Here is a 25172-nt window from a genome sequence, read left to right as displayed (position 1 = left end):
TACAGACTGGACAGAGGTTGGACAAGATGGTTGATATATATCATTGAGGTGGTGGGATTCAGACTGGACAGAGGATGAACAAGATGGTTGATATATATCATTGAGGTGGTGGGATTCAGACTGGACAGAGGATGAACAAGATGGTTGATATATATCATTGAGGTGGTGGGATACAGACTGGACAGAGGATGAACAAGATGGTTGATATATATCATTGAGGTGGTGGGATACAGACTGGACAGAGGTTGGACAAGATGGTTGATATATATCATTGAGGTGGTGGGATTCAGACTGGACAGAGGATGAACAAGATGGTTGATATATATCATTGAGGTGGTGGGATACAGGCTGGACAGAGGTTGGACAAGATGGTTGATATATATCATTGAGGTGGTGGGATTCAGACTGGACAGAGGATGAACAAGATGGTTGATGTATATCATTGAGGTGGTGGGATTCAGACTGGACAGAGGATGAACAAGATGGTTGATATATATCATTGAGGTGGTGGGATACAGACTGGACAGAGGATGAACAAGATGGTTGATATATATCATTGAGGTGGTGGGATACAGACTGGACAGAGGTTGGACAAGATGGTTGATATATATCATTGAGGTGGTGGGATTCAGACTGGACAGAGGATGAACAAGATGGTTGATATATATCATTGAGGTGGTGGGATACAGGCTGGACAGAGGATGAACAAGATGGTTGATATATATCACTGAGCTGGTGGGATACAGACTGGACAGAGGTTGGACAAGATGGTTGATATATATCATTGAGGTGGTGGGATACAGACTGGACAGAGGATGAACAAGATGGTTGATGTATATATCATTGAAGTGGTGGGATACAGACTGGACAGAGGTTGGACAAGATGGTTGATATATATCATTGAGGTGGTGGGATTCAGACTGGACAGAGGATGAACAAGATGGTTGATATATATCATTGAGGTGGTGGGATACAGACTGGACAGAGATTGAACAAGATGGTTGATATATATCATTGAGTTGGTGGGATACAGACTGGACAGAGGTTGAACAATGTGGTTGATATATATCATTGAGGTGGTGGGATTCAGACTGGACAGAGGATGAACAAGATGGTTGATATATATCATTGAGGTGGTGGGATACAGACTGGACAGAGGATGAACAAGATGGTTGATATATATCATTGAGGTGGTGGGATACAGACTGGACAGAGGTTGAACAAGATGGTTGATATATATCATTGAAGTGGTGGGATTCAGACTGGACAGAGGTTGAACAAGATGGTTGATATATATCATTGAGGTGGTGGGATACAGACTGGGCAGAGGTTGGACAAAATGGTTGAGATATATCATTGAGTTGATGGGATACAGACTGGACAGAGATTGAACAAGATGGTTGATATCTATCATTGAGGTGGTGGGATACAGACTGGACAGAGGTTGAACAAGATGGTTGATATCTATCATTGAGGTGGTGGGATACAGACTGGACAGGTTGAACAAGATGGTTGATATATATCATTGAAGTGGTGGGATTCAGACTGGACAGAGGTTGAACAAGATGGTTGATATATATCATTGAAGTGGTGGGATTCAGATTGGACAGAGGATGAACAAGATGGTTGATATATATCATTGAGGTGGTGGGATACGGACTGGACAGAGGCTGAACAAGATGGTTGATATATATCATTGAGATGGTGGGATACAGACTGGACAGAGGATGAACAAGATGGTTGATATATATCACTGAGCTGGTGGGATACAGACTGGACAGAGGTTGAACAAGATGGTTGATATATATCATTGAGGTGGTGGGATACAGACTGGACAGAGGATGAACAAGATGGTTGATATATATCATTGAGGTGGTGGGATACAGACTGGACAGAGGTTGGACAAGATGGTTGATATATATCATTGAGGTGGTGGGATTCAGACTGGACTGAGGATGAACAAGATGGTTGAGATATATCATTGAGGTGGTGGGATTCAGACTGGACAGAGGATGAACAAGATGGTTGATATATATCATTGAGGTGGTGGGATACAGACTGGACAGAGGATGAACAAGATGGTTGATATATATCATTGAGGTGGTGGGATACAGACTGGACAGAGGTTGGACAAGATGGTTGATATATATCATTGAGGTGGTGGGATTCAGACTGGACAGAGGATGAACAAGATGGTTGATATATATCATTGAGGTGGTGGGATACAGGCTGGACAGAGGTTGGACAAGATGGTTGATATATATCATTGAGGTGGTGGGATTCAGACTGGACAGAGGATGAACAAGATGGTTGATATATATCATTGAGGTGGTGGGATTCAGACTGGACAGAGGATGAACAAGATGGTTGATATATATCATTGAGGTGGTGGGATACAGACTGGACAGAGGTTGGACAAGATGGTTGATATATATCATTGAGGTGGTGGGATACAGGCTGGACAGAGGATGAACAAGATGGTTGATATATATCACTGAGCTGGTGGGATACAGACTGGACAGAGGTTGGACAAGATGGTTGATATATATCATTGAGGTGGTGGGATACAGACTGGACAGAGGATGAACAAGATGGTTGATGTATATATCATTGAAGTGGTGGGATACAGACTGGACAGAGGTTGGACAAGATGGTTGATATATATCATTGAGGTGGTGGGATTCAGACTGGACAGAGGATGAACAAGATGGTTGATATATATCATTGAGGTGGTGGGATACAGACTGGACAGAAGTTGGACAAGATGGTTGATATATATCATTGAAGTGGTGGGATTCAGACTGGACAGAGGATGAACAAGATGGTTGAGATATATCATTGAGGTGGTGGGATACAGACTGGACAGAGGTTGGACAAGATGGTTGATATATATCATTGAGGTGGTGGGATACAGACTGGACAGAGGTTGGACAAGATGGTTGATATATATCATTGAAGTGGTGGGATACAGACTGGACAGAGGTTGAACAAGATGGTTGATATATATCATTGAAGTGGTGGGATTCAGACTGGACAGAGGTTGAACAAGATGGTTGATATATATCATTGAGGTGGTGGGATACAGACTGGACAGAGGTTGGACAAGATGGTTGATATATATCATTGAGGTGGTGGGATACAGACTGGACAGAGGTTGGACAAGATGGTTGATATATATAATATATATTATTGAGGTGGTGGGATACAGACTGGACCGAGGTTGGACAAGATGGTTGATATATATAATATATATTATTGAGGTGGTGGGATACAGACTGGACAGAGGTTGACCCAGATGGGCAGGGAATGAGCAGATGGAATGGGTGGGAGAAGGGATCAAGGACAATCACTGATGGTCCTCCAGCAAATCATAGATACCGAATTAAGGATACATACTGTGACACTCTGGGAGGGAGGGATAATGATAGCCCGCCCCTGCATTTCTAATGAAGAACACTGTTTATTGTTCTTGTGTTAAAACGCTTCTGTGGGATTATGATGGGATGTTCCTGTTCAGTTGTTGTTACCTTTTAGCTTGGTTATACAGTTATTTGCTTGTGTATTTGTGGGTCACCATAACTGTAACCAGGGTGTGAGACGGTCACCTCCCCTGTCTGCATGAGACCGGTTGGGTTCACACTCCAGGCTGTGCTGGCCGGTCCATTTTGCGTTTATCACAATAAAACTGTTGAACTTAATGAGCTGCCTTGTCTGTCATTATGGACCAAATGCTCACCACAATACTACTGTATAAAAGATCCCAAAATAACAAAGCTAGAACAAACTTTAGTATATACACTTAGGCTATCACCAAATTTTTTCAACGCACAATAAGAAGTTTCCCATCCGGATACTCCCACGCCTTGGAATGGCGACTGCTTTGGCCGTGACTGCAAGGAACTGCAGAGTTACGGACACAGATCAGCTCATCACAGAAACCAGTCTACCCTCCGTGAACTCCCACCTCCCTCGGCTCATCACAGAAACCAGTCTTCCCTACGTGAACTCCCACTCCCTCGGCTCATCACAGAAACCAGTCTTCCCTACGTGAACTCCCACTCCCTCGGCTCATCACAGAAACCAGTCTTCCCTACGTGAACTCCCACCTCCCTCGGCTCATCACAGAAACCAGTCTTCCCTACGTGAACTCCCACTCCCTCGGCTCATCACAGAAACCAGTCTTCCCTACGTGAACTCCCACTCCCTCGGCTCATCACAGAAACCAGTCTTCCCTACGTGAACTCCCACTCCCTCGGTAAAATCACAGAAACCAGTCTTCCCTACGTGGACTCCCACTCCCTCGGCTCATCACAGAAACCAGTCTACCCTCCGTGAACTCCCACCTCCCTCGGCTCATCACAGAAACCAGTCTTCCCTACGTGAACTCCCACTCCCTCGGCTCATCACAGAAACCAGTCTTCCCTACGTGAACTCCCACTCCCTCGGCTCATCACAGAAACCAGTCTTCCCTACGTGAACTCCCACTCCCTCGGCTCATCACAGAAACCAGTCATCCCTATGTGAACTCCCACTCCCTCGGCTCATCACAGAAACCAGTCTTCCCTACGTGAACTCCCACTCCCTCGGCTCATCACAGAAACCAGTCTTCCCTACGTGAACTCCCACTCCCTCGGCTCATCACAGAAACCAGTCTACCCTCCGTGAACTCCCACTCCCTCGGCTCATCACAGAAACCAGTCTTCCCTACGTGAACTCCCACTCCCTCGGCTCATCACAGAAACCAGTCTTCCCTACGTGAACTCCCACTCCCTCGGTAAAATCACAGAAACCAGTCTTCCCTACGTGGACTCCCACTCCCTCGGCTCATCACAGAAACCAGTCTTCCCTACGTGAACTCCCACTCCCTCGGCTCATCACAGAAACCAGTCTTCCCTACGTGAACTCCCACTCCCTCGGCTCATCACAGAAACCAGTCTTCCCTACGTGAACTCCCACTCCCTCGGCTCATCACAGAAACCAGTCTTCCCTACGTGAACTCCCACTCCCTTGGCTCATCACAGAAACCAGTCTTCCCTACGTGAACTCCCACTCCCTCGGTAAAATCAAAGATCCCCATAACCTGGGACATTCCCCTTTCTCACCCACCATAGATAGATAGATAGATAGATAGATACTTTATTCATCCCCAAGGGGAAATTCAACGTTTTTCCCATACACTGATTGTAGCAAAACTAATTACATACAGTATTTAACTCAGTATAAATGTGATATGCATCTAAAATCACCCTCCCAAAAAGCATTAATGAATAGCTTTTAAAAAGTTCTTAAATAGTTTAATAGGGAGAAGGTACTGCAGCCCCGAAGCACATACCACCCTGCTTAAAAACGGCTTATCTGAAGTGAAAAGAACTTTTTTGACAAGTTCCAGGAAGCGAGGCGAAGTCGACAGTTCGGGAAGTTAACGGGACTCATTGGCCAATATTAGATTTCCCCAGCAGATCCACATCAGCACAAAACGGTGGCTGGACTCAGCCGGCCAAAAGTCACTGCATTCCGCGGACCGTGAACACGAGCAATGCGATTGTCACAGAGACAGAGCCGGGGGGGCGGGGCCTCGGGAAAAACCCGCAGCCTGCAGATCTGCGGCAGAATAAGAGCGGAAAACAGGATACCGTGACCGGTGGGCGCGTCTCCCCGACAACAAACCGGCTCCATAGGACGTAGGAGCAGAATTAGGCCGTTTGGCCCATCGAGTCTGCTCCGGCGTTCAATCAGGGTGACCCTTTCCCCCTTCCTCAGCCCCACTCCACGGCCTTCTCATCGTAACCTCTCAAGAACCTCGTAAATACCCCCAACCGGGACCCCACAGCTCCCTCTGCCAATTCCACACATTCACCACACTCTGGCGACAGAAATTTCTCCGCATCTCTGTTTTAAACAGGCGCCCCCTTGCCCCGAGGCTGATTCGCCATTTTAATTGTGTGGAGATTGGCCGCCTGGGCTGCTGGTTCGCCGGGAGAGATCAGTGAAGTGTGTCCGTCTTTGAGGGGCGCAGAGAGTTGGAAAATGAGTAAATGGCCGACAGTTCGGGAAGTTACCGGGACTCACTGCCCAACGTCAGAGCTGCCGACTCGACGCCGCCCTCAGTACTCACCGATGGGAATCTGATTTCTCCCCCGGGGGAGGGGGCGAGGACCCTCACCCTACCGCCCTCGATCCCCCAGACGATCCGCTTCAACAACCAACGGGGTAAAAACAAACCACCGCCCATCCGGGGGCTGTGAGCATGCGCGGGGTGGTTACTGCGTCAGAGCGGAGGGGCACCCGAGGGAGCAAATTCCAGTGACCGACCCAGCAGACTCGGTGAGGAAAAGCATACACGCCCCTCATATCTCCATTAATCTACCCCCTCTCACCTCAAATGGATGGCCTCTTATCCAAAATATTTCAACCCTGTGAAAAATATACCGTCTGTCCACTCTATCTATCCCTCACGGAATCGTATAAACGTCCATCCAGTCTCACCCCAGCCTGGAGAAAACAACACAAGTTTGTCCAGCCTCTCGTTATAGCTCATGCCCTCTCATCCAGGCAGTGTCCTGGTAAACCTCTTCTGCGCCCTCTCCAAAGCCCCGACATCCTTCCGAGAATGGGGGCGACCAGAACTGTATGAAACTCTCCAGATGTGGTCTAACTAGTTTTATAAATCTAAGACACAACTGAACTCAATGCTTCAACTAATAAAGGCAACCATGCCATTTGCCTTCTTAACCACCGATCAATCTGTGCAGTCTCTTTCAGGGAGCGATGAACTTGGAGTCTGAGATCCCTCTGATCATCAACACTGTTCAGGGTTTTGCATTTAACAGTGTACTGTCTCATACATTTGACCTACCGAGCTGCCAAGATCATCATCACTAATCAAATCTCACTGAGATTTCTCAGGTCCTGTTGAATTTATTGCCAAGTGCACAATTACGGGAAGGTACAGGTACAGAGAAACACTGACTTGTGGCAGCATCACAGGCAAGTACATTCAGATAACACACGGAACACAAATTTTATGATTCTCTGTCAGTAACAATACAGAAACATGTTTACGTCATCCTGCTAATAGGACCAGAACAACGGGCCGAGCGGCGGCTCATCTCAGACGGTTCGGTGTGAAGGTCTCCCAACCCGGACCGACCCCGGCAGATTCTGTGAAGGAAGCGAGGCGAGGCCGCCGGTTCGGGAAAGTTCATCCCCACCCCCTTCAGCTTTCACCGATCACCTTGTGTTTCTCTCTCCCTTCCCCACCCCCACCTTTTATTCTCCAGCCCTGCCGAAGGGTTTCGGCCGGGAATGTCGACTGTATTCTTCCCCTAGATGCTACCCAGGCCTGCTGAGTTCCTCCAGCATTTTGTGAGCGTTGCTCGCATTTCCAGCATCTGCAGATTTTCTTTTGTTTGAATTCCGGGAAGTTAAAGGGACTCACTGCGCAACCGTCAGACCTCCCCCCTCGGGACCGGCTTCAATACTCACCGAAGCGGAATTCTTGCTGTCGCCCGGCAGAGGATAATCCGTCCCCGGCTCCCCATCCTCGCAGATCCCGATCCCACCGCCGGCCCATTGGAACAAAGAACGGAACTCCCTTCCCGCACTGAGCATGCGCGAGGTCTTCAGCGCGGTGGGCGGGGCCTCGTAAACGAACAGATGCTGCAGCGCCGCGCTGGTCACGTCACGGGTGCACGGTCTCCCACGTGACCCGGTGACTCCGCTCCTTGCCCCTCACACGCTGCCCGACCCCCCTCACCGCATTTCAAACATCATCTCATAATTACACTAGATATATTTTAAAATTTCCCTCTGCATCTTCTCCGTCCCCATCCCTCCACCCCCCGGGTTTGAACCCCATCCCGGTCCGGCACACATTTTAGAACCAAACCAGAATTGTGCAGGTTTTATTTAAATCAGTCTATGTTTCTATTCACACTTCCCCGGCCTCATTGAACAGGAACACTAAAACACCAAGCCAGAAACTACAGGAGGTGGCCATTCAGCCTCTCCAACCATCAACAAGATGGCGGCTGCTCTCCCATCTCAGCCACATGTTTCTGCCCGATCCTCATTTCCTCGATCCCCTCGGTCCCCACACATCGCCGGTCTCTGTTTTATGTGAGGACGATCACTGAGACTTCACCGCCCTCTGTGGTGGGGAGTTACAGAAATTCACCACCCTCGGAGTGGAGACATTTCCCCTCATCTCAGTCCCGGACGGTCCATCCCTGTTTCAGAGACTGGGATCCCTGGTTCAACTGTTAATGATGTTCTGCATTTCAATGTGTTCAACTCTCAGTCCTAGATTCTCTAAATGAAAGGGTTATCACATTTGATCTTTCTTTATGATGACCCCACCACCCCAGGGATCAGTCTGGTGAATCTTCATTGCACTCTCTATAACAAATACTCTCTAACCTCTTTGTTGATCCTCTGCGGAATTAATTTCCATCATCTACAGCCCCGTGTTGCCCCAACCACTCACCTCCCACCCCTGTCACTATTTCCACCTCCTCACCTCCCACCTCACCTGGATCCACCTCTCACTCCCCAGCTCTTGCCCCATCCCCACCCCTCACCTCTTTTCTCTATTTCCCGTCCACTCTCAGTTCAGAGGGAGGGTCTCAGCCCGAAATGTTGACGGTCCATTTCCCTCCACAGATGCTGCCCGACCCGCTGAGTTCCTCCGGCAGTTAGTTCTTTGGTCTATATAACCTGTGTTAGTATGGGGAGCAGGATTTTACACCATATTCCAGGTACAATCTCAACAAAGCACAAATAATTGTTAAAGTCATGTTCACTATTATACCTAATATCTCTTACAAATAAATAAAATGTACCTTCTACCTTCCTCCCTACCCAGTGCACTTCAGTCCCTCAACATTTACTCATACTCAGTGTTTCTGTTTCTCCTACAGAAGTGGGTGATCTCACATTTCCCACACTGGGCTCCAGCTGATCTGTTGTCCCCACTCACTCCTTTTGCCTCCGTCTCCCCGAAACCTCTCGACAACACACACAGAACATCGAACAGTATGCCAGCAGAACAGGCCCTTCGGCCCAAAATGTTTTGCTCAGCTAATTAAATTAGGAATCAAAGGGCCAACTAACCCCTTCTGCCAACTCAATGTCCACACGTTCCTCACATTCATGCGCTGACTGACATATCTCTTAGAAGTCACCAGTGTGTCTGCCAGAACCATCACCCCGGCAAGCACATCCTAGCAACCCACCACTCTCTCTGTTAAAAACACTTGCCCCTCAAACTGCCCCCTCTCACTTTAAATACATGGCCTCTTGTATTAGACATTTGTAACCAGGATTAAAAATATTGTCTGTCTTCTCTATCGATGTCTCTCACCCCAGCCTGTGCCGCTCCAGAGAAAACAACCCGAGTTCATACAAACTCTTGTTACAGCTCATGCCCTCGAATCCAGGCCGCATCCGGTAAATCTCCTCGGCACCCTCTCCATAGCTTCCACATCCTTCCTATAATGAGGTGACCACAACTGAACACAATACTCTAAGTGCGGTCTCACCAGAGATTTGTAGAGTTGCAACATGACCTCTCTACTCTTGAACTCAATCCCCCGTAAATGAAGCCTAGCATCCCATAGGCCTTCTTAACTACTCTATCAACCTGTGCAGCGACCTTGAGGGATGTATGGATTTGAACCCCAAGGTCCCTTTGTTCATCCACATTCTTAAGTAACTGACCATTAATCCTGTCCTCAATCCCCTGGTTTGTCCTTCCAAAATGCATCACCTCACACTTGTCCGGATTGAACTCCATCTGCCATTTTTCTGCCCAACTCTGCAGCCTGTCTATATCCTCTTGTAACCTTAGACATCCTAAAGCTCCATCCACAACTCCTCCAATCTTCGTGTCATCCACAAACTTACTCACCCATCCTTCCGCCTCTACATCCAGGTCTTTTATAAAAATCACAAATAGCACGGGTCCCAGGACAGATCCCTGCGGCACTCCACTAGTCACCGACCTCCAGGCGGAATACTTTCCTTCCACAACTAACCTCTGCTTTCTTCCTGTAAGCCAGTTTTTTATCCAAACAGCCAAGGTTCCACTGATCCCATGCCTCATGACTTTCTGGATGAGTCTGTCGTGAGGGACCTTGTCAAATGCTTTGCTAAAGTCCATGTAGACCACATCCACTGCCCTACCCTCATCAATTTCTTTTATTACCTCTTCAAAAAACTCAATCAGGCTCGTGAGGCACGATCTACCCTTCACAAAGCCTTATTGACTATCCAGGAGTAGACTGTACTTTTCCAAATGCTCGTTGATCCTATCCTTAAGAATCCTTTCCAGTACTTTGCAGACCACCGATGTAAGACTCACCGGTCTATAGTTCCCAGGTTTCTCCCTGCAGCCAAAGAGGATTCAAAGCCAATGCTCCGGGGATCCCTTCTCTCAATTCCCACAACAACCTGGAGTGTATCATGTCCGGCCCTGGGGATTTATCAATTTTGATGTTTTTAAAAAGATCCAACACTTCTTCTTCCTTAATCTCCACATTGTCCAGCACACAGGCCTGCTCTACTTCAACCTCATCCTGATCAAGATCCTCTTCACTTGTGAATACTGAAGCAAAGTATTCATTTAGGACCTCCCCAACGTCCTTCACCTCCAGGCACACGTTGCCCTCTTTATCCTTTAGCGGTCCCACCTTTGTCCTCTTCATCCTCCTATTCTTCACATACGCATAGAATGCATTGGGGGTCTCCTTAATCCTACATGCCAAGGCCTTCTCATGCCCCCGTCGAGCTCTCCTGTCCTTTCTTTAGCTTCTTCCTGGGTACCCTATATTTCTCATGAGCCCCACCTACTACCTGCCTCTTATATCTAACATATGCTTCCTTTTTCCTCTTGATGAGTTGCCTCACATTTTTCGTCAGCCACGGTTCCCTTTTCCTACCATTTTTTTCCTTCTCTCAGTGGGACAAACCTATCCTGAACCCAGCTCAAGTGGTCCCTAAACTTCCTCCACATTACTTCCGTGCTTTCCCCTTTGAACATCTGTTTCCAATTTACTCTCGCTAGTTCCTGCCTCATCTCTTTAAAGATAGCCCCTCCCCAGTTAAGCACTTTACCATTTCCTCTGATTTTATCCCATTCCATAGCTATGCTGAAGCTAAGGGAGTTGTGGTCACTCTCACCAAAATACTCCCCCACCGAGTGGTCTGTCACCTGACCAGGTTCATTACCCAGAACTAGATCCAGTATAGCCTCTCCTCTCATCGGCCGGTCCACGTACTGTGTCAGGGATCCTTCTTGAACACACCTGACACATTCAGCCCCATCTATTCCACTTGCACTCAGGAGGTGCTAGTCAATATGAGAGAAGTTGAAATCACCCATAACTACTACCCTGTATTTCCTGCACCATTCTAAAATCTGCCTACTTATCGGCTCCTCGGTGTCCTGAGGGCTATTTGGGGGCCTATAGACTACTCCCAGCACAGTGATTGATCCCTTCCTATTTCTGACTTCCACCCAGACCGACTCAGCGGACACTCCCTCTGCAGCGTCCTCCCTTTCTATAGCCGTGATACTATCCCTGACCAGCAATGCCACTCCCCCACCTTTTCTACCTCCCATCCTATTCCTTTTGAAACACCTGAACCCGGGGACCTGCATCATCCAATCCTGCCCTTCGTCCAACCATGTTTCAGTAACGGTCACAACATCATTGTTTCATATACTACTCCATACTCTAAGTTCATCATCATTGTTCCTAATACTCCTAGCATTGAAATAGACACATTTCAACCCCTTTAACTGGCTACAATTATGTTCTGTCCCCTATCTGTCCTTCCTTATCAACTCAGAACTCTTAGCATCATGCCCTTGTCCTTCCACCTTAATCCGCGCGCACACATTCTGATTCCCACCCCTCTGCCAAGCTAGTTTAAACCCTCCCCAACAGCTGTATCAAACCTGCCCGCCAGGATATTGCTCCCCCTGGGATTCAAGGGCAAACCGTCCGGTTTTTTTTACAGGTCACACCCGCCCCAAAAGAGGTCCCAATGATCCAGAAATCTGAATCCTGCCGCCTTCTCCATTCTGTCAGCCACGTATTTATCCTCCACCTCATTCTATTCCCCTTCTCACTGTCGCGTGGCACAGGCAGTAATCCCGAGATCACTACCTTTGAGGTTCTGCTTTTCAACTTCCTTCCTAACTCCCTGTAGTCTGTTTTCAGGACCTCTTCACTTTTCATACCAATGTCATTGGTACCAATATGTACCACAACCTCTGGCTGTTCTCCCTCCCACTGTACGATATCTTGGACGTGATCAGGAACATCCCGGACCCTGGCACCTGGGAGGCAAACTACCATCCGAGTTTCTTTCCTGCGTCCACAAAATCGCACGGCTGAACCCCTGACTATAGAGTCCCCTATCACTACTGCCTTCCTCTTCCTTTCCCTACCCTTCTGAGCCACAGGGCCAGACTCTGTGCCAGAGGCACAGCCTCCAGGTAGGCTGTCCCCCCCCCTCCCCCGGCAGTACTCAAACAGGAGTACTTATTGTCAAGGGGTACAGCCACAGGAGTACTCTCTAATGCCTGACTCTTCCCCTTCCCTCTCCTGACTGCGACCCATTTCTCTGTCCCCTGTGGCCCCGGAGTGACCACCTGCCTGTAACTCCTCTCTATCACCTTCACACTCTCCCTGACCAGACGAAGGTCATCGAGCTGCATCTCCAGTTCCCTAACATGGTCCCTTAGGAGTTGCATCTTGATGCACCGGGTGCAGATATGGCCGTCCGGGATGCCAGGAGACTCCAGGACCTCCCACATCTGACACCGACCACAGAAAACCAGCCTCACACACATACTACTTCCTTTTGCAATCAACAACTGCCTCGCCTCGTCCCGTTACCGCCGAAGCCCATTGAGCCAAAGCCCTTTCACAGTGCTGCCTCTCACTCCGCTGCCTGCTCCCAACACTGCCCGCCGGACATGGCTGCCTTCTTTTTAAACTGTTTGCGTTCAACAGGCTGACGTCACGCGCCTGCGCAGTCTGGCCTCTCTTTCCCCCCCGCCCCCCCCCCAAGAGCTCAAAATGTCTTCCCGCTGGAAATCCTTTGGTGCTCTCCCGCTGCCTTCTTGTTCCAAATCAAAAAATCTTCTGTACCCTCTCCAGGGCCATTGAAGTCCTTCCTGGAATGAGGCGACCAGAACTCCAGGAAATACTTCAGTTGTGGCCTAACTCGAGTTTTATGAAGTTGCAACATAACTTTCTGAATTTTGAATGCAATATCTTGACTTATAAAGGCAAGTATGTCATTTGCCTTCTTAACCACCCCATCAATCTGTGCAGTCTCTTTCAGGGAGCGATGAACTTGGAGTCTAAGATCCCTCTGATCATCGACACTGTTCAGGGTTTTACATTTAACAGTGTACTGTCTCATACATTCAACCTACCGAGCTGCCAAGATGATCATCACTAATCAAATCTCACTGAGATTTCTCAGGTCCTGTTGAATTTATTGCCAAGTGCACAAGTACGGGAAGGTACAGGGACAGAGAAACACTGACTTGTGGCAGCATCACAGGCAAGTACATTCAGTTAACACACGGAACATAAATTATACAATGTGTCATTATCAATAGAGAAATATAAGTTTTATGTCATTAACAATATGTTGTGTCAATAGTCATAAATATACATTTTGAATCATTAACAATGTATAAAATTACGTTTTTTTGTTTCAAAAGCAGCCTTGGAAATGTTAAATTTAGTCCCTCAGCCAAATTGTTGACAGAGTTTGAAAATAGTGGGCTCCAAGCACAGGCCCTGCAGACACAAGCAGGGTCTGGTTATTCCTTCTCATTAAATACACAGACAACAGGAACAGGAACAGGCCCAGATTTCTCAGATCCCAGACTCTCCGTCTAATGGAAACATCCTCTCCATGTCCACTGTATCGAGGCTTTTCAGCATTCGGTAAGTTTCCTTAAACAAGCACCAACCCCACCCTCAACTGATCCTTAGTAAGTCAAGATATTGCATTCAAAATTCAGGAAGTTACGTTGGAACTTCATAAAACTCGAGTTAGGCCACAACTGAAGTATTTCCAAACAACTGAGACCAGACCAGAAACACTCTCTCAATACCTCATGAGCCCAAGCAGGTCGATCCCCAGATCCACTTTAACTTGGTCAAAACAGCTGAACGTGTCACTTACTGACCCCAGAGTCCTCGCTCATCGTCCCCACATCAGGGATTCCCCCACAACCAATGTCCAGCAACCCGAGACTTCTGATTCATTGTGGGAGGAGGAGCATTCAGCCCCAGCTACAGAAGGACTGACTTGGTCAAATCCCAAATGCTGACAGTTCCATATTCCCGGAGTCTACACCCCAGGAATACAGCCCAAGCATCAATTTCCCAGGACTCCCTTGCTGCGGATAACACGCTGCAGTGTGTTCGCCATTCAGAGTTCAAACGCTGACACTCCTGCATCAACCTGTGGCAGAACGGGAACCTGATAATCCTCTGACTGGGCCAGATATTGGGCTGGAAAACCTGGGCGTGGGTCACCAGCGGGCGCGGGTCACCAGCAGGCAGGGATACGTTTCACATTGTCCCCGGCAGCTAAACTGAACACATTTTATCATTATCCGATTGTTAAATGAGATTTTGCCCGGCACAATTGGCCGTCGCATTTCCTGTGGGCTAGCAGGAATAACAGGCTTTTCATTTCAAATTGAAATTAAATGCTGGAAACTCGGTACATCAGGCTGGATGTGTGGAAAGAGAAACTGTGGAAGACTCAGTATCAGAACTGATGCTGCCCGATCTGCTGAACGGTTCCAGCGTTTTCTCTTTTTACTTTAAATGATGCACAACTATTGACTGATCACAAGATGTTTGTGACGGCCTGAACAAAGTTGCACAAATGTAAGTCCCGCATTCATTAGTTATCTTTTCATTCCAACACAGGGTTAATACAGTCGATACAGTCAATGCTCACAACATCCTCCCCACCCCTTTATCAAGCTATTCCATCTGCTCCCGAGGCCGCTAACTCTCCCTGAGGGGAAATGACCAGAGAGCGATAAAACTGTGCTCCACTCCCTGCGGATCCTGTGGACTGTCCCTGGCAACAGGGAGACTGCCTCTCCAAACATGACCAAAACAAGAAGTACCAGACTCAAATATAAACGCCGAGAGACTCCATCTGACAAAGATTAACACAGCGGCCATTTGATAACTTTGAAACTAATTTTTTTTTTCAGAAATACTTTATTCCGAAATATTACACAATAAATTTATTTACATCGAAAAAAAAGTTATATCTGAGCCCTTATTCAATAAAAATTATTTACAATAAATTATGTGTTGATTCTCTGCTCCCATTCAAATTAAAGATGTTTACGATAAAATTGACTGTCAAACGTTAGACAAGGATTAAAGACTTATTTACGATAAAATATCCAGGCGTTGACTCTCATTCCTTTACCGAAGCTCCTTTACGGTCGATACATTCCCAGCCAGTCCTGGGGCGGCATCTTGACTCATCTATCCACACCGCTGCTGAGGGGTATTCTCCTCCCCGCCCGACCCCTCCCACTCCCGCGGGTGATGAACCTTAAACGGTGGTCCTTCCCCAACGGGCCTTCGCGGTGGCTGCGCCAAGTTTGAGTGCATTCCTGCAGCCGAGAATGTGCCAGCCGGCTCCACTCAGCCACGGACATTCCCATGCGCTGGAAGACCATCAAGTTTCGGGCCGACCAAAGAGCGTCCTTCACCGAGCTGATGGTCTGCCAGCAGCACCGGATGTTGGTCTCCGTGTGCGTCCCCGGGAATAGCCTGTAAATCAGGGAGACCTCGGTTACGCAGCTGCTGGGCATGAACCTCGACACCGTCCCTTCCATCCTCCTCCACACCTTCTCGGCGAATCCACAGTGTGCTAAGAGGTGGGTCACCGACTCCTCCTCACTGCAGTCCTCCCGTGGGCAGAGGGGTGTGGGGACGACGTTCCGGGCGTACAGGAGGGATCGGACTGGGAGGGCCCCTCTCACCGCCAGCCAGGTGAGGTCTTGGTGCCTGTTGGTGAGGTCTGGCGATGAGGCATTTTTCCAGATGAACTGGACAGTCTGCTCAGGGAACCACCCCACTGTGTCCATCACGTCTTTCTCCCGCAGTGCCCACAGGACCTTACGTGCTGACCACTGCCTGATGGCCCTGTGGTCAAAGGCGTTGACCTGAAAGAACTTCTCTACGAAGAACAGGTATGGCGGCAATGACCAGCTGACAGGGGTGTTGCACGGGAAGGGCCCAGACCCATCCTTCGTAGCCAGGGCGACAGGTAGAACCTGGGCACTAGTGGTACTTGGTGCCCACGTACCTGGGATCCACACACAACCTGATTCAGCCACACACGAAGCTGGCCATCAGGGTGAGGGTGACATTGGAGATGTTCTTGCCTCCATTTTCCTGGGACTTGTGCATGATGGTCCATCTGACCCGCTCCATCCTCGATACCCAGACGAAATTGAAGATGGCTCGGGTGATTTCCGAGCTCCAGGAGCAGGGGACGGGCCACAATTGCGCCACGTACGGCAGCTCTGAGAGCACCTCACACCTGATGACCAGGTTCTTGCCCGCTATCGATAGGGAGCGCCCTCCCCACAGTCCCAGTTTCTGTTTCACCTTGGCAGTCCGCTCCTGCCAGTTCTTCGTGCACACCTCGGCCCCTCCAAACCAGATCCCCAACACCTTCACGTGATCAGACCTGATGGTGAAGAGCATGGCTTCGCTCTCTGTGCAGTTGACCCTGGCCCCCGACGCCAGCTCGAGCCATTCACAGATGCTGATCAGTCTGCGAACTGACCTCGGATCAGAGCAGAAGACCGTGACGTCGTCCATGTACAGGGAGGTTTTGACTTGGGTCCCTCCACTGCCTGGCAGGGTCACCCCTCATCCCTCCTGATGGCTTCGGCAAAGGGTTCTATGCAGCACATGAACAAGACAGGAGAGAGGGTGCAGCCCTGCCTGACTCCAAACCTGATGGGGAAGCTGTCTGTTTCCCACCAGTTGACCTGGACTAAAATTTGAAACTAAAACTCTCGTGGCTGACTTTATCCTTCCTCATTCTGGATTAAATAGATCCTCTGGTCGTTTCAGGTAACAAACTCCGATTTCAGAAACAGCTCCGTGAGGCAAAATACGTCACAATGCAAATGACGGTAGAAGAGAGATTGTTGATAGATAAGCATTGATGGGATACAGGTTGGACAGAGGTTGAACAAGATGGTTGATATATATCATTGAAGTGGTGGGATACAGACTGGACAGAGGTTGAACAAGATGGTTGATATATATCATTGAGGTGGTGGGATACAGACTGGACAGAGATTGAACAAGATGGTTGATATATATCATTGAGGTGGTGGGATACAGACTGGACAGAGGTTGGACAAGATGGTTGATATATATCATTGAGTTGGTGGGATACAGACTGGACAGAGGTTGAACAAGATGGTTGATATATATATCATTGGGGTGGTGAGATACAGACTGGACAGAGATTGAACAAGATGGTTGATATATATCATTGAGGTGGTGGGATACAGACTGGACAGAGGTTGAACAAGATGGTTGATACATATCATTGAGGTGGTGGGATACAGACTGGACAGAGGTTGAACAAGATGGTTGATACATATCATTGAGGTGGTGGGATACAGACTGGACAGAGGTTGAACAAGATGGTTGATATATATCATTGAGGTGGTGGGGTTAGGCGACTGGACTGTCCAAATTCTAGAAAGAACTCTACAGACTCTGGTCAAAGAACACTGAGGCTGTCTACAAGAAGGGTCAGAGCCGTCTCTATTTCCTGAGGAGACTGAGGTCCTTTAACATCTGCCGGACGATGCTGAGGATGTTCTACGAGTCTGTGGTGGCCAGTGCTATCATGTTTGCTGTTGTGTGCTGGGGCAACAGGCTGAGGGTAGCAGACACCAACAGAATCAACAAACTCATTCGTAAGGCCAGTGATGTTGTGGGGGTGGAACTGGACTCTCTGACGGTGGTGTCTGAAAAGAGGATGCTGTCCAAGTTGCATGCCATCTTGGACAATGACTCCCATCCACTCCATAATGTACTGGTTAGACACAGGAGTACATTCAGCCAGAGACTCATTCCACCGAGATGCAACACTGAGCGTCACAGGAAGTCATTCCTGCCTGTGGCCATCAAACTTTACAACTCCTCCCTCGGAGTGTCAGACACCCTGAGCCAATAGGCTGGTCCTGAACTTATTTCCACTAGGCATGATTAACTTATTATTTTTCAATTATTGATGGTTTTATATTGCTATATTTCTACACTATTCTTGGTTGGTGCGGCTGTAACGAAACCCAATTTCCCTCGAGATCAATAAAGTCTGTCTGTCTGTCTGTCAATCACTGCATGGATGTTGTCAATCTCCGCTCCACTCCCGATCCGAATCCCGCAGACGACCCCCCCGCTCTGGACCCGTTTCAACAAAGACTGCAAACAAAACTCGCTGCCCATCCCGGGACTGTGAGCATGCGCAACGTGCTTACTGCATCATCAGAACGGGCGGGGGTCGTGGTTATTAAACTTGAACATAAATTGGACAACGATTGTATCGTAAACAAAATGCAGAATAAACTCATGTTTTCAGTCAATAACAGACTTGTAAGGGTTGCATTTTGCTCATCAGATAAATTGCTATTGCAGACAGGGAGCAACCATGCTCCAAGCATCTGACCCCACAACACCCAGTGGGACAGCCTGCTGGCCCGAGGGGGGTCTGTTTACTCCGTTGTTTAAACCCAGATGGGGTCTACGGAGGGAACGCCTTAATGACGAAAGCCATATCCCCATTGGTTGGTATGCTAAACTGGCATTTGCTGTCACCAATGAGAGACAAGTAAATCTCACGTCTGTTCACGAGAGACACAGAGCACGTGCAGCGTGCTTAAAATCGCCTCAACTCCGGCCCGGGAGCACGAGGGTGACGCAGCTCCGCGAGAGGAGCAGAATTAGGCCGTTTGGCCCATCGAGTCTGCTCCGGCATTCAACCAGGCTGTGAGTCGGCTGGTGTGGTGTACTGCGTCCGGTGCTCCTGGTGTGGCCTTTTATATTTTGGTGAGACCCGACGCAGACCGGGAGACCGTTTCGTGGAACACCTACGCTCTGTCCGCCAGAAAAAGCAGGATCTCCCAGTGGCCGCACATTTTAATTCCACGTCCCATTCCCATTGTGATATGTCTATCCATGGCCTCCTCTACTGTCAAGATGAATCCAAACTCAGGTTGGAGGAACAACACCCTATACACCGGCTGGGTAGCCTCCAACCTCATGGCATGAACATTGACTTCTCTAACTTCCGTTAATGCCTCTCCTCCCCTTCTTACCCCATCCCTGACATCCCCAACATGTTTGCCTGTTCTCCATCTCCCTCTGGTGCTTCCCCTTCCCTTTCTTTCTCCTGAGGCCTCCCGTCCCATGATACTTTCCCTTCTCCAGCTCTGTATCACTTTCGCCAATCACCTCTCCGGCTCTCAGCTTCACCCCACCCCCTCCGGTCTACTCGTATCATTTCGCATTTCCCCCTCCCCCCACTACTTTCAAATCTCTTACTATCTTTCCTATCGGTTCGTCCTGACGAAGGGTCTCGGTCCGAAACGTCGACAGTGCTTCTCCCTATAGATGCTGCCTGGCCTGCTGCGTTCCACCAGCATTTTGTGTGTGTTGCTTGAATTTCCAGCATCTGCAGATTTCCTCGTGTTTGCTCTTCAATCAGGCTGACCCTTTTTCCCCCTCCTCCACTCCACGGCCATCGTAACCATTCAAGAACCTCTTAAATACCCCCAACCGGGCCCCTACAGCTCCCTCTGCTAATTCCAGACATTCACCACACTCTGGCGACAGAAATTTCTCCGCATCTCTGTTTTAAACAGGCGCCCCCTTGCCCCGAGGCTGATTCGCCATTTTAATTCTGTGGAGATTGGCCGCCTGGGTTGCTGGTTCGCCGGGAGGGATCAGTGAAGTGTGTCCGTCTTTGAGGGGCGCAGAGAGTTGGAAAATGAGTAAATGGCCGACAGTTCGGGAAGTTACCGGGACTCACTGCCCAACGTCAGAGCTGCCGACTCGACACCGCCCTCAGTACTCACCGATGGGAATCTGATTTCTCCCCCGGGGAGGGGGCGAGGACCCTCACCCTACCGCCCTCGATCCGCTTCAACAACGAACGGGATAACAACAAACCACCGCCCATCCGGGGGCTGTGAGCATGCGCGGGGTGGTTACTGCGTCAGAGCGGAGGGGCACCCGAGGGAGCAAATTCCAGTGACCGACCCAGCAGACTCGGTGAGGAAAAGCATACACGCCCCTCATATCTCCATTAACCTACCCCCTCTCACCTCAAATGGATGGCCTCTTATCCAAAATATTTCAACCCTGTGAAAAATATACCGTCTGTCCACTCTATCTATCCCTCACGGAATCGTATAAACGTCCATCCAGTCTCACCCCAGCCTGCGCCGCTCTGGAGAAAACGACACAAGTTTGTCCAGCCTCTCGTTATAGCTCATGCCCTCTAATCCAGGCAGTGTCCTGGTAAACCTCTTCTGCGCCCTGTCCAAAGCCCCGACAGCCTTCCGGGAATGGGCCCGACCAGAACTGTATGAAACCCTCCAGATGTGGTCTAACTAGTTTTATAAATCTAAGACACAACTGAACTCAATGCTTCAACTAATAAAGGCAACCATGCCATTTGCCTTCTTAACCACCCGATCAATCTGTGCAGTCTCTTTCAGGGAGCGATGAACTTGGAGTCTAAGATCCCTCTGATCATCAACACTGTTCAGAGTTTTGCATTTAACAGTGTACTGTCGGATACATTCGACCTACCGAGCTGCCAAGATGATCATCACTAATCAAATCTCACTGAGATTTCTCAGGTCCTGTTGAATTTATTGCCGTGTGCACAAGTACGGGAAGGTACAGGGACAGAGAAACACTGACTTGTTGCAGCATCACACGCAAGTGCATTCAGACAACACACGGAGCATAAATTGTACGATTCTCTGTCAGTAACTTTACAGAAACATGTTTTACTTCATCCTGCTAATAGGACCAGAACAACAGGGGCTGAGCGGCGGCTCATCTCAGACGGTTCGATGTGAAGGATTGGACAGGCTAGATGCAGGAAGATTGTTTCCGATGTTGGGGAAGTCCAGAACGAGGGGTCACAGTTTAAGGATAAAGGGGAAGCCTTTTAGGACCGAGATGAGGAAAAACCTCTTCACACAGAGAGTGGTGAATCTCTGCCACAGGAAACAGTTGAGGCCGGTTCATTGGTTATATTTAAGAGGGAGTTAGATATGGCCCTTGTGGCTAAAGGGATCAGGGGGTATGGGGAGAAAGCAGGTACAGGCTTCTGAGTTGGATGATCAGCCATGATCGTACTGAATGGCGGTGCAGGACAAGATGGACACAGTGGGGTGGTTCCCTGATCAGTCTGTCCAGTTCATCTTGCAAAATGCCTCATCGCCAGACCTCAGCAAACAGACACCAAGACCTCGCCTGGCTGGCGGTGAGAGGGGCCCTCCCAGTCCGATCCCTCCTGTACGCCCGGAACGTCGTCCCCACACCCCTCTGCCCACGGGAGGACTGCAGTGAGGAGGAGTCGGTGACCCACCTCTTAGCACACTGTGGATTCGCCGAGAAGGTGTGGAGGAGGATGGAAGGGACGGTGTCGAGGTTCATGCCCAGCAGCTGCGTAACCGAGGTCTCCCTGATTTACAGGCTATTCCCGGGGACGCACACGGAGACCAACATCCGGTGCTGCTGGCAGACCATCAGCTCGGTGAAGGACGCTCTTTGGTCGGCCCGAAACTTGATGGTCTTCCAGCGCATAGGAATGTCCGTGGCTGAGTGGAGCCGGCTGGCACATTCTCGGCTGCAGGAATGCACTCAAACTTGGCACAGCCACCGCGAAGGCCCGTTGGGGAAGGACCACCGTTTAAGGTTCATCACCCGCGGGAGTGGGAGGGGTCGGGCGGGGAGGAGAATACCCCTCAGCAGCGGTGTGGATAGATGAGTCAAGATGCCGCCCCAGGACTGGCTGGAAATGTATCGACCGTAAAGGAGCTTCGGTAAAGGAATGAGAGTCAACGCCTGGTTGTTTATCATTAATAATTGTGGTGAACTACATATACCTGTCTGGACACGCCCCCCCGCTGACTGCTCCTGTGGCTCCTCCCACGGACCCTGGTATACAGCCGATTGGGTACACCGCCCCGGCCTCAGTCTCCAGGATGCAGTGTGGTGGTCAATTGCTGCTTGTTCTTTCTTCCAGCCAGTAAAAGCCGATATCTCGCCTCACGTCCCAGAGAGTTATTGATGGTGCATCAATAATTTTATTTTATTGTAAATGTCCTTAATCTTTGTCTAACGTTTTGAGAGTCAATGAATGATTTATCATAAACGTCTTTAATTTGAATGGGAACAGAGAGTCAACACATATTTGATTGTAAATAACTTTACCTATTGTATAAGGGCTCGGATGTAAATAAATTTATTGTGTAATATTTCTGACTAAAGTATTTCTGAAAAATAAACTAGTTTCAAAGTTATCAAATGGCCGCTGTGTTAATCTTTGTTAGACGGTGACTCTCAGTGTTTAAAGTTGAGTCTGTTATTTCCTATTTTGGTCATGTTTGGAGAGGCAGTCTCCCTGTTGCCAGGAACAGCCAGGATCTGCAGGGAGTGGAGCACATTTTTAACTTACTCTGGTCATTTCCCCTCATTGAAAGTTAGCGGCCTCGAGAGCAGATGTAACAGACTGATAGTGGGTGGGGAGGATGTTGTGAGCATTCACTGTGTCGACTGTATTAACCCTGTGTTGGAATGAAGAGAAAACTAATGAATGTGGGACGTAAATTTGTGCAACTTTGTTCAGGCCGTCACAAACGTCTTGTGATCAGTCAATAGTTGTGCATCATTTAAAGTAAAAAGAGAAAATGCTGGAACCGTTCAGCAGATCGGGCAACATCAGTTCTAATATTGAGTCTCCCACAGTTTCTCTTTCCACAGATCCAATCTGATGTACCGAGTTTCCAGCACTTAATTTCAATTTGAAATGAAAAGCCTGTTATTCCTGCTAGCCCACAGGAAATGCGACGGCCAATTGTGCCGGGCAAATACTCATTTAACAATCGGATAATGATAAAATGTGTTCAGTTTAGCTGCTGGGGACAATGTGAAACGTATCCCTGCCTGCTGGTGACCCACGCCCAGGTTTTCCAGCCCAATATCTGGCCCAGTCAGAGGTTTATCAGGTTCCCGTTCTGCCACAGGTTGATGCAGGAGTGTCAGCGTTTGAACTCTGAATGGCCGACACACTGCAGCATGTTACCGGGAGCAAGGGAGTCCTGGGAAAATTGGTGCTTGGGCTGTTCTCCTGGGGTGTAGACTCCGGGAATATGGAGCTGTCAGTTTTTGGGATTTGACCAAGTAGCTGGGGCTGAATGTTCCTCCTCCCACAATGAATCAGAAGTCTCGGGTTGCTGGGCACTGGTTGTTGGGGAATCCCTGATGTGGGGACGATGAGTGAGGATTCTGGGGTCGGTTTAACTTGGTCACAGAATTTGACCAAGTGGATCTGGGAATCGAGTTGCTTGGGCTCATGAGGTGTTGAGAGAGTGTTTCTGGAGTTCCTTTGGAAGCATTGAGTGCTAATCTGAGGAGAGAATGAGTTCTTATACCATGGAGAGGAGGTCATTCACTGTTTGCAGCAGTAGAATTGGACCCAGGGATTCAGTGTTCAAACAGAGTTTGGACATTTCCCCTCCCTGTCACCTGTCTGTAAGTCAATGGTCCTGGGCCTGTGCTCAGAAGGACAGTGGGGGTGGGGGTGATGCTTGTTTAAGGAAACCTACTGAATGCTGAACAGCCTGGATACAGTGGACATGGAGAGGATCTTTCCTTTAGACGGAGAGTCTGGGATCTGAGAGATCTGGGCCTGTTCCTGTTCCTGTTGTCTATGTATTTAATGAGAAATGAATAACCAGACCCTGCTTGGGTCTACAGGATTTCCCAGTGGGTTGAAAGGGCCTGTGCTTGGAGCCCAGTTTTTCTGAAACTGTGTCAACAATTTGGCTGAGGGACCAAATTCAACACTTCCAAGGCTGCTTTTGAAAAGAAAATGCAATTTTATACATTGTTAATGACACAAAACATATATTTATGACTATTGGCACAACAGATTGTTAATGACATAAAACTTGTAATTCTATATTGATAAAGACACAGAATTGTGTTCTGTGTGTTATCTGAATGTACTTGCCAGTGATGCTGCCACAAGTCAGTGTTTCTCTGTCCCTGTACCTTCCCGCACTTGTGCACTTGGCAATAAATTCAACGGGACCTGAGAAATCTCAGTGAGATTTGATTAGTGATGATCATCTTGGCAGCTCGGTAGGTCGAATGTATGCGACAGTACACTGTTAAATGCAAAACCCTGAACAGTGTCGATGATCAGAGGGATCTCAGACTCCAAGTTCATCGCCCCCTGGAATTGACAGGGTGGTGAAGAAGGCAAAAGACATGCTTGCCCTTATAAGTCAAGTTATTGCATTCCAAATTCAGGAGACATAGGTGAGCGTGAGGGTGACGAAGCTCCGCGAGAGTGCTCGCGTGGGCAGTGGGCGGCGCGGTGAGTTGGAGCGCGCGGTAGATGGGGAGACTGTAGAGTCAGTAACAGGGAACGGGGAGCGCGTCCCTCGGTCCTGTACCGCGCTAACCAGCTCACCGATTGTGTTATGGTCGATCCGCAACCTGATGGGGTACAACATTAACACACAAATCTCCATGTATGTAGTTAATGTATGTCGTTCCTTTTGAGTTCCGCAATATAATTAATATGCAGAAGTTACATCGGTTTACACTAATTAAACCGTCAGAATTTTTCTAATCAACACCACAAATTCATAAGTGGACCACTCGGCCCTCCGAAACTGCAGCTGATCTGATTTAAACTTTCGTTACGCATTCCCCCATGTTCATATCGATAATACTTCAACCCCACTCTTTAAACTGGGCTTTGAATGGAATCACAGGCTTGACATTCCTTGGTCAGTGAGTGGAAAGGGTTCGCAA

The 25172-nt window shown here is 48.6% G+C and overlaps 1 protein-coding gene across 9 annotated transcripts in view; it reads right to left on the bottom strand.

Moving 5' to 3' along the window:
• LOC132386864 (NACHT, LRR and PYD domains-containing protein 3-like) overlaps positions 1-25172 on the bottom strand; it is a 101950-nt gene that overhangs the window by 64517 nt on the left and 12261 nt on the right. For 2 of the 9 annotated variants that reach the window (XM_059959216.1, XM_059959217.1), the window contains exon 1: positions 6116-6765. The exons of 2 other annotated variants lie outside the window; for them this stretch is intronic. Coding sequence is in view for 2 of the 7 variants with exons in the window: in XM_059959220.1 (XP_059815203.1) it covers positions 7486-7573 (88 nt within the window). In the remaining 5 variants the exon portion in view is untranslated. Of the gene's footprint in view, positions 1-6115; positions 6766-7485; positions 13521-20182; positions 20308-25172 lie in introns of those variants that run through there. 5 more of the 9 variants (XM_059959215.1, XM_059959220.1, XM_059959208.1 and 2 more) reach the window with 5 other exon arrangements.

Source organism: Hypanus sabinus, unplaced genomic scaffold (assembly GCF_030144855.1).
Source record: "Hypanus sabinus isolate sHypSab1 unplaced genomic scaffold, sHypSab1.hap1 scaffold_135, whole genome shotgun sequence".
Taxonomy (NCBI): domain Eukaryota; kingdom Metazoa; phylum Chordata; class Chondrichthyes; order Myliobatiformes; family Dasyatidae; genus Hypanus; species Hypanus sabinus.
The sequence above is the reverse complement of the archived record's forward strand: the minus strand, read 5'-3'. Positions and strand labels throughout refer to the sequence as shown.